Source organism: Vidua macroura, chromosome 27, assembly GCF_024509145.1.
Source record: "Vidua macroura isolate BioBank_ID:100142 chromosome 27, ASM2450914v1, whole genome shotgun sequence".
NCBI classification, from domain to species: domain Eukaryota; kingdom Metazoa; phylum Chordata; class Aves; order Passeriformes; family Viduidae; genus Vidua; species Vidua macroura.
Window position 1 is genome coordinate 3,861,423 of NC_071597.1, and position 17,312 is coordinate 3,878,734.

At 46.0% G+C, this 17,312-nt stretch overlaps 1 protein-coding gene across 1 annotated transcript in view; it reads right to left on the minus strand.

The window, feature by feature from the left end:
- Positions 1-17,312, minus strand: part of LOC128819568 (M1-specific T cell receptor alpha chain-like) — a 235,618-nt gene that overhangs the window by 16,942 nt on the left and 201,364 nt on the right. The window contains exon 3 of the mRNA XM_053999827.1: positions 7,570-7,631. Within this exon, the coding sequence (XP_053855802.1) occupies positions 7,570-7,631 (62 nt within the window). The remainder of the gene's footprint in view (positions 1-7,569; positions 7,632-17,312) is intronic.

Here is a 17,312-nt window from a genome sequence, read left to right on the forward strand (position 1 = left end):
CCTTTCTGAATTTGGAGCAGCCATGAGAGACAAGTCCCAGCCTTGGCAAGGCTTTCCCACAACCAGGGGGACCTGCTCCTGTGCAGGGACCTCCTGGGCACCCCCAGCTCTGGGTGTGGGGGGTTTCAATTCGGCTCAGTGAGCCGTGGGTGCCCCTGGAGCTGGGCACACTTTGTGCAGCCCAAAGCCAGATCCCCTGGCTGAGGAAGAGGAGAGCAGGCTGGGCAGGAAGGGCCAAGGCAGCAGATTCTGCTCCTGCCCCGGGGATGCCCGCTCCTGTCAGCCCCAGGGAAGTGCTCAGGGAGGTGGGAAGGGAGGACAGGGACAGCAGGGCCCAGGAATTCCCCCCCGGGCAACTCTTGTACTCACTGGGCTGCACAAGCAGGCGTGTCCCTGGCCCCAGGGTCAGTCTGTAGTTCCCTGAGCTCACACAGTCCTTCACAGCCCAACAAAAACCATCAGCTCTGCTGCCACTTCCTCCTCCAGGAGCCTGCAGCAGAGCAGCTCCTGCCCAGCCCCAGCAGGCTCTGGGAGCCAAGAATCCCTGCAGCCTGGGGAGGAAGGCTCTGGGGAATGGCTCCCGCAGCAGGGATGGCAGCTGGGATTGTTCTGCCAACAGGAGCATTGTTCATTCATCCTTTCCTCTGGGAGGCAAGGAGCAGCTCCCTGGGCTGGGCCAGACAGAGCCATCAGCATCCCAGCCTGATTGCCAGAGCTCTGCAGGAATTGCCCACCCTGAGCAAGAGGGCTCAGGAGCTCTGCTGGGGTGAAGGAGAGAGCAGGGGCAGCCAGGGGCGAGTGGAGGAGGAAATTCATGGCCTGGCTGAGGCCAGGTCCCTTCTGTAGCCAGAGAAAACAGCAAAATTCCCCACGGATTGAATCCATCTGCCTCCACCTCCCTCTCACTGACTGGGGACTGCAGAATTGTTCCACAGGGTGAAGCAGGAATAAGCTTTCAAACTTACTGGGATTGACTCTCAGCTGAGTTCCACCTCCAAAGGTGACCTTGTTGCCATAACCAAACCCACACAGTGTTTGCCTTCTCAACAAAAACCCTGTCAGTCTCCTCCTGGGCTGCTTCCCAGGAGAGCTGTGCTCTGCTGCCTGGGCATTTCTTTGGCAGAGTCCCAGCTGGCCATGCCTTCCAGCCCTGGCAGAGGTGACCCCTGGCAGCATCTTTGTCCCACACAGAGAGGATGCACAGTGATGACCACAGCTCCTCACTCAGCACAAGGACCTTGGCCCCAAATGAGAGAATTTCTCTCGGGCCTTCCTGCACACCCTGCACACTCAGGATGTCTTTCCTGGTGCTCTCTGTCCCTCACCCCTCCCAGCCACCAACTCCATCCCTGGGCACAGCCCTTTCCAACAAACCCAGGGGGTTTTCTCCAGGTGAGGGGTGGCACTTTGTTCTCCTCACGCCTTCAAGCTGCATTTCCACCTAGCAGGTGTCACCTTCAGTTTGGTGCCATTCCCAGAGGCAATTTTCCAGTGGATGCTCAATTCACGCTCACTGACAAACCCCCACACCCCTTCTCCCCCAGAAAACAGCACGAGGCTCCCCACTGAGATCCAGGGGTGTCCTTGTCACCTGCCTCTGCCCCCACACAGCAAAGTCCTTCCTGTCTCATTGCTCTGAGCTCTCAGATTGTAAAATCAACCAAGAAATCCATGAAGATGGAATCCCAACCCCGTGCCCACATGGGCAGATGAGAAAGAGTCACCCCCAATGCCAGGGGTGCCCAGGTCCCTCTTCCTCACCCGTGTTTCAGCCCCCGGGACACTTAAGCTGGGCCTAGTCAGTGCCTTTCACAGAAACTCTGCTGCCAGCCCCAAAGCTGAGCCTGCCCAGGCCTGGCCCTGCAAATGCCACAGCCAGGGCCAGCTTTAGCAAAAGCCCAGAGGCACCAGCAGAGAGCAAAGAGCCAGAAGAGAGGGACATTGGCTCTCCAGCAGAGGCTGGAGGAAGCAGTGAAAGGAAGGGAAAGCAGCAATTGCTGAGCTGTGCCATCCTGCCCCACAGCCCAGGCTCACCCTGAGCTGCCCACAAGGGCCTGGAGCCCTGCAGGAGCAGCCAGGGCTGCTCAGGGCACAAGCACTGCTCACCATCTGACAGATTTCTGTGTCTGAGCTCTGCCCCTGGCCAAAGAGAACTTTCTGCCCAGAGCCCTCCTCCCCCAGCAGCTCACAGCTTTTCCATGGCCACAGAGGGGACACAGGGCTCTCTGTGCTGACAGAAAGGCTTCCCAACACTGACACCCACATTATTGCCTTGCACATCTCTGCACTGCCCTCGAGGGCTAAACTCTGGTTTTGGCAGGAGACACAAGGTCTCACAGTGGCTTTGTCCCAGCTCCAAGAGAGGACCTGATCCCATGGGGATCCCAGAACAAAAGGCACCACAGCAGGGATTGCATGTTACAAGACACAACTAGTCAGTTATGAAGTTAAAAATAAAAATCATTTAGATGACATTTCTTAATTAGAGAGTTTATCCTTTAAAGACCTTGAAGAAAGAGGGATAAAACTCCATTTTTAACTTGTTAGAGAGAAGTACTATAAAACTCACAATTTGTGAGACTACAATATAGGTAAGAACGAATAAACGTCTGAGTCCAAACAAGAAATAGCATCTCACACGTGTAACGCCAACCTTAGCAGAAAAAAAGAAACAAAAAATCCACACAGTGGTGCCCCAGGCAGCAGTGGCAGGGCAGCCTTTGGTGAGGCTGCCAAGGACAGTCCCAGGGGACACAGGGGACACTTTTGCAGTGGTCACACAGAGCCCCAGCTGAGATTTCCCCTGTGCCAGCAGAGCCCCTTGGAGAGCCCCGAGGGTTGTCTCCAGCTGCCACCACACACCAGAAGCAGACAGCCCAAGAAGGACTAGAGGAATTTCAGTCAGGATGGTGCATTTCACCCGGCTGATTCCTTGGCTTCCCAAGCCATGGGGCTCAAAGCCCTCCTGCTGTTCAAACCCACACCCACCATCAAGGAGGGAAACACAGATAAACCTGTTCCTTACTTGGTTTCACCAGCAGCTTTGTCCCTTTTCCAAAGGTGACTTTGTAGCCATCATTCACACAGTGAGACAGGAGCCAACAAAAACCAGCCTGGAGGCCAGCAGCCACACATCCACAAATACAGGCTGTGCGAGCCAGGCACTGAACACAGAGCCCAAAATGCAGAACTTGCTTCGTGGACAGAGGGGGATGTGGGGGTTTCAGTGCCTAATCCAGCTTTTACTTCTGCTTCAGCTGCTCTGCACTCTGGGATGTTCAGAGGAAGGAAAGAGAAGCCAGGCAGTTTTTCAAGCCTTTCTAGAGCAGTCATTGCACCACAGCATTCCTCTCATCGAATAATTACCTAAAATCATTGCAGGATTTAAAGAAAAAACAAACCCCAAAGAAAAGCAAGGTAAATTCCCTAGGTTTCAAAACAAGGAAAGCATATTGTGTTCCCTCTGGGTTTGTCCAGTCCCTTGCACAGATTCAAAGCATGAAGTATCCAGGAAATTTTCCAACCCACAGAGAAACTGCATTTAAGATTTCACCCCAGTTTCCCAAGGCATCGGCTGACTATGGGATCCCACTGAAAGCACAGCTCCCTTCCCACAGGGAAAGGGGGGCTTTCTCTGCACAGCATCATTTTGGACCGACTAGATCACAAAATGTCCCTGTCAGCCCTGCAAATGCCTTTGGACAAAGCCCTTGCACAGCTGTCAGACTGAACAGGCACTGCTGGTCCTCAGAAGAAGGGAAAATCCACTGCTGAACCCTTGTTTCAGTGCAGCTCCTTGTGCAAGGGGGAGCTTCTGTGAATTCCCACCATCTCAGAAGCTCTGCTGAGGGTTCACCTCAGCAGCAATAAATGAAGAAGCTTCTCTGCTCTCCTTCCAATCTGCTCTGCCATTCACACAAGAGCAGAGCCCACAGCGTGCCCCAGGGGACAGGGAAGGATTTTGGACAGAGGAGCCACAGGAAAGCTGAGCACTCACTGGGCTGGATGGACAGGCGGGTCCCCGAGCCAAAGGTCACCGTGCTGTAGCCTGAATTCACACAGCATTTCCTGCCCTAACAAAAAGCCCAAGGAGCCTCCTCAGAGCAGCAGCTCTGCCCAGGCTTAACCTGCCTTAGTCCCAGGCTTAGTCCCACAGGCTCTCCCTCAATAGTTTAGTCTGCAGGACTTTGGAATGTTTTGCGTTCTCAGGGCAAGTGTTAGACAGGCCATGGAATTTTAAAATATGTATTTATTCAGCTTTTTATATATTTTTTCAGATGATTTATATATTTATAACATATAATATATTATATATTTATAATATAAAATTTTGGAATGTTTTGTGTTCTCAGGTCAAGTGTTAGACAGGCCATGGAGTTTTAAAATACATATTTATTCAGCTTTATATATATATATCTATCTATATGTATTTTAATATATTTTATATTTATAATATATGATATTATCTATTTTATAATATATAATTCATATTTTACATTTTTATTATATATAATTAGTTATATATTTTTATATATGAATATATATATTCAGTTTTATATATGTCTGATAAATGCTGGGCTCTTTAGCAATGGCCATTTTAACAATGGAAGTTGCCTGGCTGTAACAGAGAAGAAAATTCACAGTAACATATCCCCAGGTTATTTGTTCTGGATACTTCAACAGATTGCTGCAATTAAAAATAATTGCAAGAATTAAGTTAATAATTAAAAAGTCCAGCCAGAGCTGGGCAAACACAAATCCTCTGTGTCTCTATCCCACACCCCTGACTGCTCTGCATGATCTGAAGGTGCAGAGGAGCAGGACTGTGGGAGAGGTTTTACAGTGAGTTCTGGGAGCCAGAGAGAAGTTTGAGAAGAGGATCCATGTTTACCCCTGAAAGAATTTCCTACCAAGGTCGTTGACACAGAAACCAAGAAAGAAAGAAGGATAAATAAGAGAAACCTGCAGCTGCCTATTCCAATCAGCACTTTGGTGACCAATGAGTAAAGTGCAAACTTATGAGTTTTGTAAGAATATATAAAAAGCGTGCAGGCTATAATAAAACCAGTTTGAAGCCTTCTGAAAATGGAGAGTGTTGCTTTGTATTGTCTCAGGCTCAACCAGAATACAGGAATGCAGCAGGAGGAGAGAGCCTGGAGGGAAGCAGCAGCAGCAGCAGCAAAGGTCCTTGGCAGGAGCTGCAGCTTTGTCCCTGGCCCAGCTGGAGTTTGGCTGTGTTGGAGGCACACAGAGTGAGACACTCCTGAGGAACCCAGGGCTCAGGTGGCCTCTCAGCTGCTCTGAGCTCCTGCTGGGAGGACAGGGATGAGCCCTGGACAGGAGATGCCCCTGGCCTCGGGAACTGCAGCTCGGAGAGGAGGCAGAGAGAAAAGCTCAGGGCTTTCTTTCTCAGGCAGTTTGCAAAATCCCTGTCCCTTCCTGACACTGAGACTTCCCAGCACAGTGCCCAAAGGGCTGCTCTTGCTCTGCTGGGAAACCCACTCTGGCCAGGGCTTCTCCAGCTCAGCACCAAGATTTCCTTTCCCTGCGAGATCAGCTCACCTTTCCTCTCCTGGCTGCTGGTCCTGGGCTGCAGCTGCTGGAGCACAGCCACCAGACAGAATTGTTGGGTGAAATTGCATCCAAATTTCTCCCCAAAGCCACTGCACTGCTCTTGGTGCAGCTGGAGCTCAGCTCACTCTGTGCTGGGTCCGGCTTAGCTCAGAGGGGAGACAACTCACCTGGGACAACAAGAAGTCTGGTTCCACTCCCCCAGGTCACTTTTCCCCAGTTTGAATAAGTCACACAGTGTGACAGCTCATTACAAAATGGGCCTCTCCATCCAGCCCCTCAGGGCTGCTGCAGGGCTGGGATCCTCTCAGCCCTGGAGCTGCCCCTGCAAGAGGCTCTGAGCACCCACACAGATTTCCAGAGATCTCTGACCTCTCTTGGCCCAAACTCCATTTCTCTGCTCAGTCCCTGGGGCTAACAGCACTGGACTGTGCTCACCAAAGATGTCAGAGGTGGGAAGAAGCTTCCCCTCAGTTAGCAGGGAGCAGTTTGGGATCCCTGCCCCAAAGGCTGCTCACCCTGCCATGGCAAGGGAAGGGAAGAACCCCCTGGAGGCAGCCTGGATCAGGGTCCCTGCCGCAGGGCACCTTCCCAGCAGCCCAGATCTGCAGCTGCAGGAGGCATCTTTGCAGCGCCAGAGGTGCTCCAGCACGGAAAGCCCGGCTCTCCATTCCTGCTGGGCCATTCCTGGCATTGCCCAGCCCAGCCCAGCCCCAGGACAGAATTGCTGGGGGAGAGAGATTGCAGCACTCAGGCCCTGAGCCCCTGCCTTGGCCAGAGGGCACTGGAGCCCTGAGCCCAAGGGCAGCTGGAGCTGCTGCCAAAGAGCAGAGCCCGTGACACAGTCCCAGAGCTGGCCCCTGCACAGGCACACACAGGCTCTGAGCACAAGTTTCTCCATCTGTCTCTCTCTTCTAAAGCTCCCCTCTGCTCCTTTGGGCCCAGGCACTGTCAGCGTGGCATTGCCATGCCCCCAGCTCATTGTCTAAAGAGCAAATCCTCCTGCTGGAAATGCTCCCAGGCACCAGAGTCCCTTGAAGAAAGGCTCTGGATGCTGGAACAGAGCAGAGGGCAGGGGCCCCGTGGGAACCCCAAATCCAGGGGACACCGGGGCCATGGCAGGGCTGCAAACATTGTGCTTCCCAAAGCTGTGCCCCTCCAAACAACCAAGGGCAAGAGAGAAATGAAGCAATTCCACTTCCCAGGACAAGGGCTCGCTCACCTGGCAGGACTGAAAGCACCGTCCCCTTGCCAAAAATTACTCTGGCAGCCACATTCACACCCTGACACATTCCATTGCAAAAACTCCTCTGCCAGCCCTGCACCTGATCTCAAGCACAAAGCACCTGCAAAATGCAGGCACCAGCAAAGCTCCCTGACACAACAGGCTCCATTCCCTGCACCAGGCACCATCTGTTCCCCAGCTGCTGCCTGAGAAGCAGCAGTTCCCTTTGCCTTTCCAAATTTGGAGCAGCCATGAGAGACAAGTCCCAGCCTTGGCAAGGCTTTCCCACAACCAGGGGGACCTGCTCACTCACTGGGCTGGATGGACAGGCGGGTTCCCGAGCCAAAGGTCACCTTGTCGTAGCCTGATCCAAAGTCACACAGCATTTCCTCTGCTAACAAAAACCTTCCCCACCACCTGGCACACTGCTCATCCACAGCCCAGCAGACACTGCTGAATGCCAGGAGGATGCAGCCACAGCCTGAAGGGAAGAGCTGCCATGGTCTCATTGCAGCATCAAGGGCACTGTTGGACCTACAAGGACAAGCCCCTGTCTGAGTGGCTACTGTTCATGCTCTGGGCTAAAGGAGTGGGTTTCTCATGCTGGTTGCCATCTCAGAGACTCCTCTGCATCATCTGCAGTAAATGAAATGACAGCTGAAATCTCCCTCCCCTAACAAAGGTGGCTTAGACACAACAAGCACATGTAGAACACTCTCCAGTGGACACTCAAGGACTTTGGACAAAGGACACACAGAAAGCTGCTCACTCACTGGGCTGGATGGACAGCCTGGTCCCTGAGCCAAAGGTCAGCTTGCCGTAGCCAGAGCCTGAATCACACAGCATTTCCTGCCCTAACAAAAACCCAGCCAGCCCCTGCAGAGCAGCACCTCTCCCCCAGCCTTTGCCCAGCCATGGCCTGGCTCAGAGGGGCAGCAGAGGGGACACAGAGCCTCGCCCTGGCTCCTGTGCCTCCCTGGGCTGCAGTGGCACAGCACAGTCTGGCCAGGGCGGCTGTGCCCATGGGAGCAGGTGTGTGGCCACAATGTGCATCCCAAAGTCCTCCCAAAGTCACAGGCAGAGCAAGGAGGCTGGTTTGGACACTCCCTGAAAGCAAAGTCACCCCTGGCTAGGGACACACAGAGGTGGCCAAACCCCAGCCAGGCTGCTGCTCTCAGCCACCCAAGGAATGAGCTCAAGCACAGCAGAAAGCACAGAAAGCACAGCAGCAGGGCTGGACTTACGTGGCCAAACAGTGAGTCTGGTTCCAGAGCCAAAGGTGGGTACATAAGCACCTGATGCCGAGTTCACACAGCATTTCCTCTCCTAACAAAAACCTTCCCCACCTCCTGGCAGCACTGGTCACCCACAGCCCAGCACACAGGGCTGAATGCCAGGAGGATTCAGCCACAACCTGAAGGGAAAAGTGCCATGATCTGCCCGTGGGGTCAAGAGCACTCTTGGATTTGTGGATGCAAACCCTGTTTGGGAGCACTGCTCCTTCTGTGAGAGGAAGGGAAGGGAAGGGAAGGGAAGGGAAGGGAAGGGAAGGGAAGGGAAGGGAAGGGAAGGGAAGGGAAGGGAAGGGAAGGGAAGGGAAGGGAAGGGAAGGGAAGGGAAGGGAAGGGAAGGGAAGGGAAGGGAAGGGAAGGTGACATGTAACCCCATAACTGAAGAACCTCCTGCCCAGGAAGGGTATCCTGAAATTCTCGCTGGGCATGGGGCAGTTTTGACCCATGCTGAAGGAGTTAACAAGAAATTGGTGCATTTATCAGCTGAAACTGGGAGCTGTGTCCCTCTGCCAATGTGAGCTTGTGCCACAGCTCACACAGCATTTTTCAGCTCAGCCAGAGCACAAGCTCATCCACAAGCTGAGACAGAAAAGCAACCCCAGCTGGCATGGCCATGGCACGAAATGTGGTCAGGACTCCACACTGGGTATCTGAAAGGAGGGAAAGATCACTGACAGGGTAATTGAGGACATTCTCTAGTAGACTTTTCTTCAGCTTATGTGGGAATCAGAAAAATAGAAACTTCTACATACACTGAAGGATTTGATCTGCAGTCTTAGAAGAAGCTTAGATTGATGTAAAAATACAATACACAGAAATTAAGCAGAAAAATAATAAACTTATGTTTCTATAGTTTTAGGTGAGAATGTGCCCTAGGTAAGTGAGAAACTATATTGAGTAAGATAGTGAAGAGTCTATAGTATAGTAATGTAATTGTATAAAGTAAACGAAGAGTTTAGAAGCTATAATAGAAGCCAATGTGTGCATGTGAGTTAGAACCCATTAAATAAAAGTATCTGCAGTACAACAAAAGTAAGTAAAAGTAATAGGTTAGAAAAGTAAAATAATTTCTGTGGCAACTGCCTATTAGTATAGAAAGTTCTGTATTACCTTGTAACAAAGAAATTTGTGACTACTCTTGAACTATAGCCAAATACTTCTCTGAAATCTCACAGCCTCTAAGATTAATGTTCATCTAAGCAATAAATCATTCTTAAAAACAATGCCATCCCTTCATTTCTAGCAAGGACAATGATATCACTAGTATGACTTTTTGAATCTTTCTTCTTTAGATCTACAATATTGAGCAAAAACTGGTTTAAACCGTACTTGGTTTTACCCTTAGCTGCACTCCGCTTCCAAAGGTGAATTTGTTTCCATAGCTATTCACACAGTGTTTGCTGTCAAAACAAAACCCCTTTTTTTTTCCTCCAGTACTTAATTAGGTCCTATATGACATTCTTTTTAACTTAGTCTACCCAAGTAAACTCCTTGGCAGTTTTAACTACATTTCCTGTAAAGATTTTTCCTAGTTTATGGTCTTGTTCCATTTGGACAGAGATGGCACTGACTGAAAGATTTCTCCTTCATGCAAAGAAATCCCACAGCAAAATTCCTCCTTCAGCATTAGATCAGCATTAAAAGCAGAGATATCCTCCTGGACCTTCCTGCACAGCTTAAAAACACATTTCTTGATTCCCTAAACAAAAAATTCCATGTCTGTTCCAGCCTCTTTCCATTACAGCCCAGGTTTGTGGGTTTTTTTGTTTGATTGTTTTGTTTTTTTGTTTTTTTTTTTTTGTTTGTTTGTTTGGGTTTTTTTTGTTGGTTTTTTTTTTTTTTTGTTTTTTTTTTTTTTTGTTTTTTTTTTGGTTTTTTTTTGTTTTTTTTTTTTTTTTGTTTTTTTTTTGTTTGTCAAGGAGTGCAAACCTGGATGGAAACTTCTCTGTAGCCAGAAGTAGGAGACACAGAGCAAAGGCTAAGAGGTTTCCCAGCAGAGAAGGAACTGCAGCCTCTGGGAATTAATGAGGACCTTGCCTGGGTTCTGGACAATGGAAATAAAAGAACAGTGAGAGGTCTGCAGGTCTGGGAGGTTCCTGGGAACAGGCAGTAGTGAAGAAAACAACTCAAAAATGTCACAGCTCTTAGTGACACATATGGCACAGGAAAATCCAGCCCCACAAGCAGGTGTTTAACTTCATAGTGATTTTTTTCCTTCTGGTGCAAGGTCAAGCTGTGGACTTCAGTTGCTCTCAGAAGGAAAGAACAATGGGATTTTAATGACTGTTTCAATGCTTTCCTGGAAAGAGGAATTAGGCTTTCCTATCCATAATTCCCTTCAGGTTTTCCACCTACCTGGTTTCACTATCAGCTGTGTCCCACTTCCAAAGGTCACTTTCCAGCCAGATGCTGAATTCACACAGTGACACACTCACTTACAAAAACCACACACAGCTTTGGGTCCACACACATATGTGTGTTTTCCAAAAGAGATCAAGGGGGACAACAGATGCCACCTTTGCCACATACATTTCAATCTAAATTAGGATGTTTTGCCAGCTGCATACCTCTGATCTTTCCAGACAGAAACAATTCTGAGTGCAGGAGAAATCCAAACCCTGTTAGCATAACGTAGTTGAAGTTCTTGGACAATTTTTGTAATGTTCAGGAGAGAGAAGAATCTCAGCCTTGCCCTTATAACATGAAACAACTATTTGTTTTCAGATGTACCTGATTTCAGAATTAGTTTTGTGCCTCTCCCAAAGGTGAGTTTCCAGGAAGACTCAGTTATCCCACAGTAATCAACCTTTCTACAAAATGGTAAAGCAGAAAAGCCTCAGCCTTTAACAGCCAGAACACACTGTTTGATATTTCAGAAGGGGATGAAATTTCAACCACTTGTTTAAACAACTAACAGAGCTGTTTCTCAAACTTCTCATGGTCTAAAAAAGGAGTCAGGCAGATCAGCCAGTTAGTCAATCTCAAAAGCTAAGCGAGGGACCAGACCCATTAGAGAAAGAAGCAAAGAAAAATTAAACAGACAGAAACTTCCAGAGAAAAGCAATCTAAGGTCCTCATTTTTCCTGTTTGTTTAGTTGACAATGACTCCAATAAGGGATGCAAACCCAAGTCTCAGAAAGCAGCTCTCTCTAATCTTCTGAGTAAACAAAGGCTATTCATGTATGTTCATCTCAAATACATTCCCCAGGAGGTTCCTCTGAGGTGCTCCACAACACAAACACGTTCCCTGATTTTAGCACAGCAGCAGTTTCAGAGCTGTTCCACTCACAGCAACCTGGCAAAGAGTTAGAAGCTAATTGTTCAGAATGTGCTCTCCTCCCCCATGCCCTCTTTCCTTCGAATTATAAAGAAGCTTTTCCTGCTGCATTCTAATAAAAAACTGAAAAGATTCAGTCTGCCCTTGGTGAGGAGATACCTACTGGGCTTTACCAGCAGCCTGGTTCCTCTTCCAAAGGTCAGTCTGTCTGCATTTCCTAAGTACACACAGTCAAACACTCCCTTACAAAAACCCCTATGCTCTTCTGCACATTTCAGCTTCCAGGGCAGGAGACTCCATTGTCATCAACATAAAACTCTCTGTGCAAAATGCCTCTTAGGGATCCCCAAAAAATGAAGGCTGGAGTGCCTCTTCTGTGTCCCCTTGCAGATTTTGTATCAATACTTTTTACAGGTCAAGAATGATGAAGTGCCCCAATTGTGGGAGGCTTTGTCATAGTCAGGAATCAATTAAGATCCTCCCTACAGAAATCCTAGAGTTGAAAACCCATTTGTTTTGAAATAATGGATTTATTTATCCAATAAATAAATAATAATTAATGGATTTATTTATCCATTTATTTTGAAAGAAATGGATTTATTTATCTGATAAATCCATTTATTTTGAAAGCTGTGCTACGACAAGACAGACATTCCCAGGAGCTCTGCACTCCCCCATCCTGAGTGGTTTTGCAGGAGAAGATGTGACTGGGAACAATCTGTCAAGGACACCTGGCTCAGTATTTCACATTAGCAGAACTTCTGCAGGCTTTTCTATACCTGTTAACACATATTAAATCACTTTTTTTTATAGGACAGAGACTTGCCAGTTCTCTGAAGAGCCATCTTCTCCTTTCCTGCACATGTAATTCCACATGTGGAGAGACCTTGTGGTGCTCTTCAAAAGGGATAAATGTGAAAAGCACAAGGAAAATCATTCTTTTACACTGTCTGCAGTATCTCCTTCTACCAAGGAATACCATGAAGATCAAGCAACTTGAGAATTGAGACAGCTCAGTAGTTTGGTGAAAGATTTGTCATCTGTCTGGCACTCTACACTGATTTACATGATTTCCATGTTGCTGGGAATTTAGTCCGTGCATCCTTTTTGTGAGTAGAAACTTACTGTAATTCCTGGAAGGACTCCTCTCATAACAGATACTCTCCATGAACTCTCAGACTTCACAACAAGACCCCAGACTTCTTGCTGCTCTGTTTCCACTAAATCTTCCAGCTACACTCATTTCAGCCCCAGAAGCAGCAGATATGGAAGGAGATTCCCTTTCCTCTCCCAGGGTAATTACATACCATCAATTCCAAGCCTCTGATTCTCCAATACTTTTCAAAACACTCTTGTTCAGGTCATGCACTTACTTGGTTTAACACTGAGCCTCGTCCCTTTGCCAAACTGCAATTTTTCATAGTTGCTTCCTGAATTCACACATCATTCAATTCCTTTGCAAAAACCCTTCCTGTTCTGCAAATACACACAAACCAGGGAAACTCCTGCTCTGTGATGGCTTCTGGACAGGATTGAACTCCGATAATCCCCTCCCAGACTTACTGAACCTGGCAAAGAAAATCTAGGCATATATTTGGCATTCAATAAAACATTTCCATTCTGTAAGCTACCCGGACAGGAAAACACTTCCATCCTAACTGCAAGCCTGCATTACTTGTTCCTCACTAAGAATTCAGACAACATCTGCTCACTGAAATATATGGATATGACAGTCTGGTCAGAGAGAGAGAAAGCCAGATAAGCTTTCCCATGAATTGGTCTGGGAAGTTTTAGGGAGGCAGAGAGGAAGAATGCTAAACAAATGGTAAACTATCTGCAGGTGGTGTATATAACAAGTTGTTTTTCTCATAAGATGTTCACCAAAGGGTGCCTTCTTAATTATCCAATCATGTGAAATGTGTTGATTAAATGACCAGTCAGGTCCACCTGTATGGGAACAATGTATAAAAGAAGGGGTTCCAATAAAGTTGGGGTTTCTGGCCCCTTAGCTTTCTGACCTAGAGTCTGTGTCATTTATTTTCCATTCCTGACTCAACGGTGACAGAAATATAAAGATGAGAAAGAGAACTTGCCCTTGCAGTCAGGTAATTAACCATCCTCCTAACGAGTTTCTGTGATGAATATACCCATTTCAGCTCTTCCTTGCATATCTGAGTTGCTCCACACATATTCAAGTGGATGACTAGCTTTTAGGAGGTTTTCAGAAATGCAAAAATGAAGATTTCATTAATGCAACCCCATGCAGTTCTCCTTCCTGCACCCAATCAGGGCACACATCACCCACTGCATCCTGACTAAGATGTGGATCAAACCAAGTCTGTAGCTGAATTAACCTACATGTTGTGGTGTCACTTGGGTGAGCCTTGGGTTTCCTCCTGTCATTTTCCACATATCACTTTTCACTACTACCATTCTCCTCCCCTGGAGGGAGTATTTCCTGGCATTTGGAAAAGAGAAATGCTTATCACAGAATTCAGCAAAACCACAGTTTCTCACCTATGAATCCAAGGCAAATTCTGACAGAAACACCATTCTGATCACAAGTCAGGAATGGGGACTTACTAAGATTATTTAGCCTGATCTCTACAAAATACAGGCAGCAAAACCAAGGGTAAGACTGCTGCAGTATTTGAGATCATCACAAGTGAAGAAGAATTACACCCTGTGGATCTGCATGATGGAACAGTAATTTGAGCTGAGTACATTTGCAAAGTATCTGGCAGAATAGGAAGGTAAACAGGTTAAAAAAAGCAGCTTCCTTAACCAGGCTACACTTACTTGTTGTCACAACTATCTGTGTCCCCTGTCCAAATATCTGCTTTCTCCCTCCTGCAGCAGCACTGCCTGAGGGTTCCCTACAAAAGTAATCTCTGAAGTTTGAATTCAGCTAAAAGCACGCTGGTGAGCCACAGGACCTGCCTTATAAAGAAAAAGTTGGGCCTTTCACAGGTCAAAATGGAAAAATACCCAGAACCAACCAGTCAGATGTACACAAAAATTTTATGGGAAATGCTGTCTGGATTTGTTTTCTTCCTTTCTTTCTCAGGTATTTTGTTTAAATTTTGACTGCAAATTGGAGATTTTTGTTTCTACAAGATTTCTTTCTACAAAGTGAAAAGAAAGTTCATTTTACTTTACTGATTTCTGTTTCTCAGGTATATCTGCCTCCCGAGTGCTCATTTGATCCCAGATACTCAGTGGGCAACAAAGTCATTCAGCCTGGTAGAATGAGGTGACTTTTCATTAGCTTGAATATCTGAGCCCCAGAGGGAGGCTTAGATATTCAAGCTAATTTCCGATTGGAAGTCTAATGACTTCCAATTCCATATTGATTGAACTTGCCCAAACAATGCAGCAATTTTGAACTTGCACTGCCAAAACCTGTGAATGGGTAGGAAATGTGTCCTAGCCCCTGAAAAAGTCTTTGCACTTTGTCAGATATTGGCTTGGGTGAAAACCTGGCTCTGGAGACTTGAATACAAACTCCTTTATAAAAAGCACCTCACAGAAATTGCAAGGGCAGAACAGAATTGAACAGACACTTGCAGTTATCCTGTCTGTTTATACTGCTGTGAGGCTCTAGGAGGAATCTGAATTCATCATTCCAGCTGGATCTGGGAGAAGCTCTCTAGGAGCAGAGCACAAGAACATTTCTTTATCCAGCTCTGCTGAGTACTCAGGAGTAGTACGGAATGGGCTCTCACTGGATCTGGCATGTGACAAAACACCATTTTTGAGTGAAAACAAATGCTGAAACACTGCTTTTTCTGGAAGACTTACTTGGAAGCACAAAGAGATGAGTTCCTCCACCAAAAGTGACTTTCCTGTCACCAGCAGACACACGGTGACAAAGGTCTTTATAGAAACCACTGCAGATGAACTGAGCAGATTCTGTGGACTCTGTTCCACTGTGGAAGCCAATGGGAAGCAAAATGTCTTGTTCTGCTGGTGATGGTATCCACAGCAATTTATTTCTGTTGCTTAAAATTTTGCTAAACTAAATCTTATCATACATGGCAGTATTTAATACTTTTCTGCCCATTTCTGTATATATTTTGGGTCTATAAAAGCAAACAAGTCTTCACTTTTTTCCCCTTTTAAGCTATTTCATGGGTACAAAAAGACAGTATTTAGTATTTCAACATTTCTCTGCAACCATTATTGTGTCAATATATCAATTATAAAAGAACAAAAAGATTAGTCCGAATCATTCCATGCCACTGCCCTGGTAATACAGTACATTTGAGAAGGGTTAAGAAAAACCAATAATGAAAAGGTTTTCAGTCTTATGGACACTCACCAGAACAGAGACAAGATTTCCTAAACCTTCAAATTAAACAAATTAAATATTTAGAAAAAAAGAACACAGACGTGTAATTATTAAATTATCCATCTTCACTTACTTGGTTTTACAATAATTCTTGTTCCTTGTCCAAAAGTTAATTTCCCAAAGTTTCCTGTGTTCACACAGCCAGAAAGTGCTTTGCAAAAACCATCCAAAGAAATATATTTGCCTTTTTAACTCCTCCTTTCCTAGAAGAGAAGCCAACTAAACAAAATTTGGAGTAGGAAATGATAATGTCCATAGTTTATTATGGAATAAGGCTCATGGCTTAGCTAGAGACATCACCATCAACCTGTTACACCCAATTGTATGTAGCCCTTCCTTTTCTTTCTCCTTTAAACTGGAAACTGATTTTTTTTCACCATTTGGTAATTATCACTCCATCTTAACTGTATGTCTACTTTCAGCCATAAAAACAATTACAAGGCAATCAGTCATGAGGAAAAAAACCCATTTTTTTTCTGTAGCTTATTTCCATTTGTGAAGGTGAATTACCAGTTGCAGGGAGAACTTAGAATAATGATGTGTGCAGTCATAAAAACCTTAATGGACTCCGTTTCTACTGGTCCCTCATTTGCTGGCAAACACATCTGGCTTAAAATTAAAAGAAGTTGCTCCTGGTAAACACTGGCAAAACACACTGCAGCAGTGTATTTTTCCTTCTCCTTCTGTTAAAGGGTTGTACCACATCCAATCTCATAGGCAGGAATAGTCTCATCCAAAACACTGAGCCACTCTAGATGAAATGAAAGCTGCTTTGCATTTATTTCACCTGCAGATAAATGAAAATTGGGTATTTCTAAAACCACTAAGTTCTTACCTGCTCCTACTGATAGTCTGATAGAGTACCTTGGGATGAAAATCTATGTACACTGATATTTTCTGAACACTAAAATTGTAGGCTGTGAAAAAAAAAAAAAAACACCTTAGGAAACTTGGTTAAAGATGAAGACACTCAAGAAAATTTCCATCAATAGATTTCAGTGATCAAGGTCAGGTGAGGACATGCAAAAATTCTTCACAGCCTTTGCTATCCCAGGGATTTTAAAGCCTATGTTAGATACAAATTAAACATCAAATTTCTTGGAATATTGAAATATAAGTATTCACATAGCATTCCCCACTTCCATTCTGGAAACTCAGAATAAGAAAGTTCCCAAATTATCAGTTAATCTCCATGTGGAGCTAGTACTGGACATCTTTGCCCAGATCTGCCTGCCTGAAATCCTCAGAACCACGGGCACTTCCTTCCTACAGCCTCTCATGATTCTTTCTGGTTTTACTTTATTTAAGCCCTTGATTTTCACCTCCAAAGTTACACCTTGGTAAATGTTTACAAAATCCTGGCCATGGAAATTTCTGATCTATGACAGACTTTATCCCTACTTATTAAAAAAGGAGTAATTATCAAATGCAGTTTTCAATTTCTAAAGGTAAAACTTGTAAAAACCTTGATTTGAAAAGAAACTGACCTTCTGAAGTACATGTTCAGAGAAATGAAGTATCTTGAGAGACCAGAAACATGACCCACACTTGTGAGCTGTCTAAATTTACTACAATCCTAGTGTCCCTTATAACCAA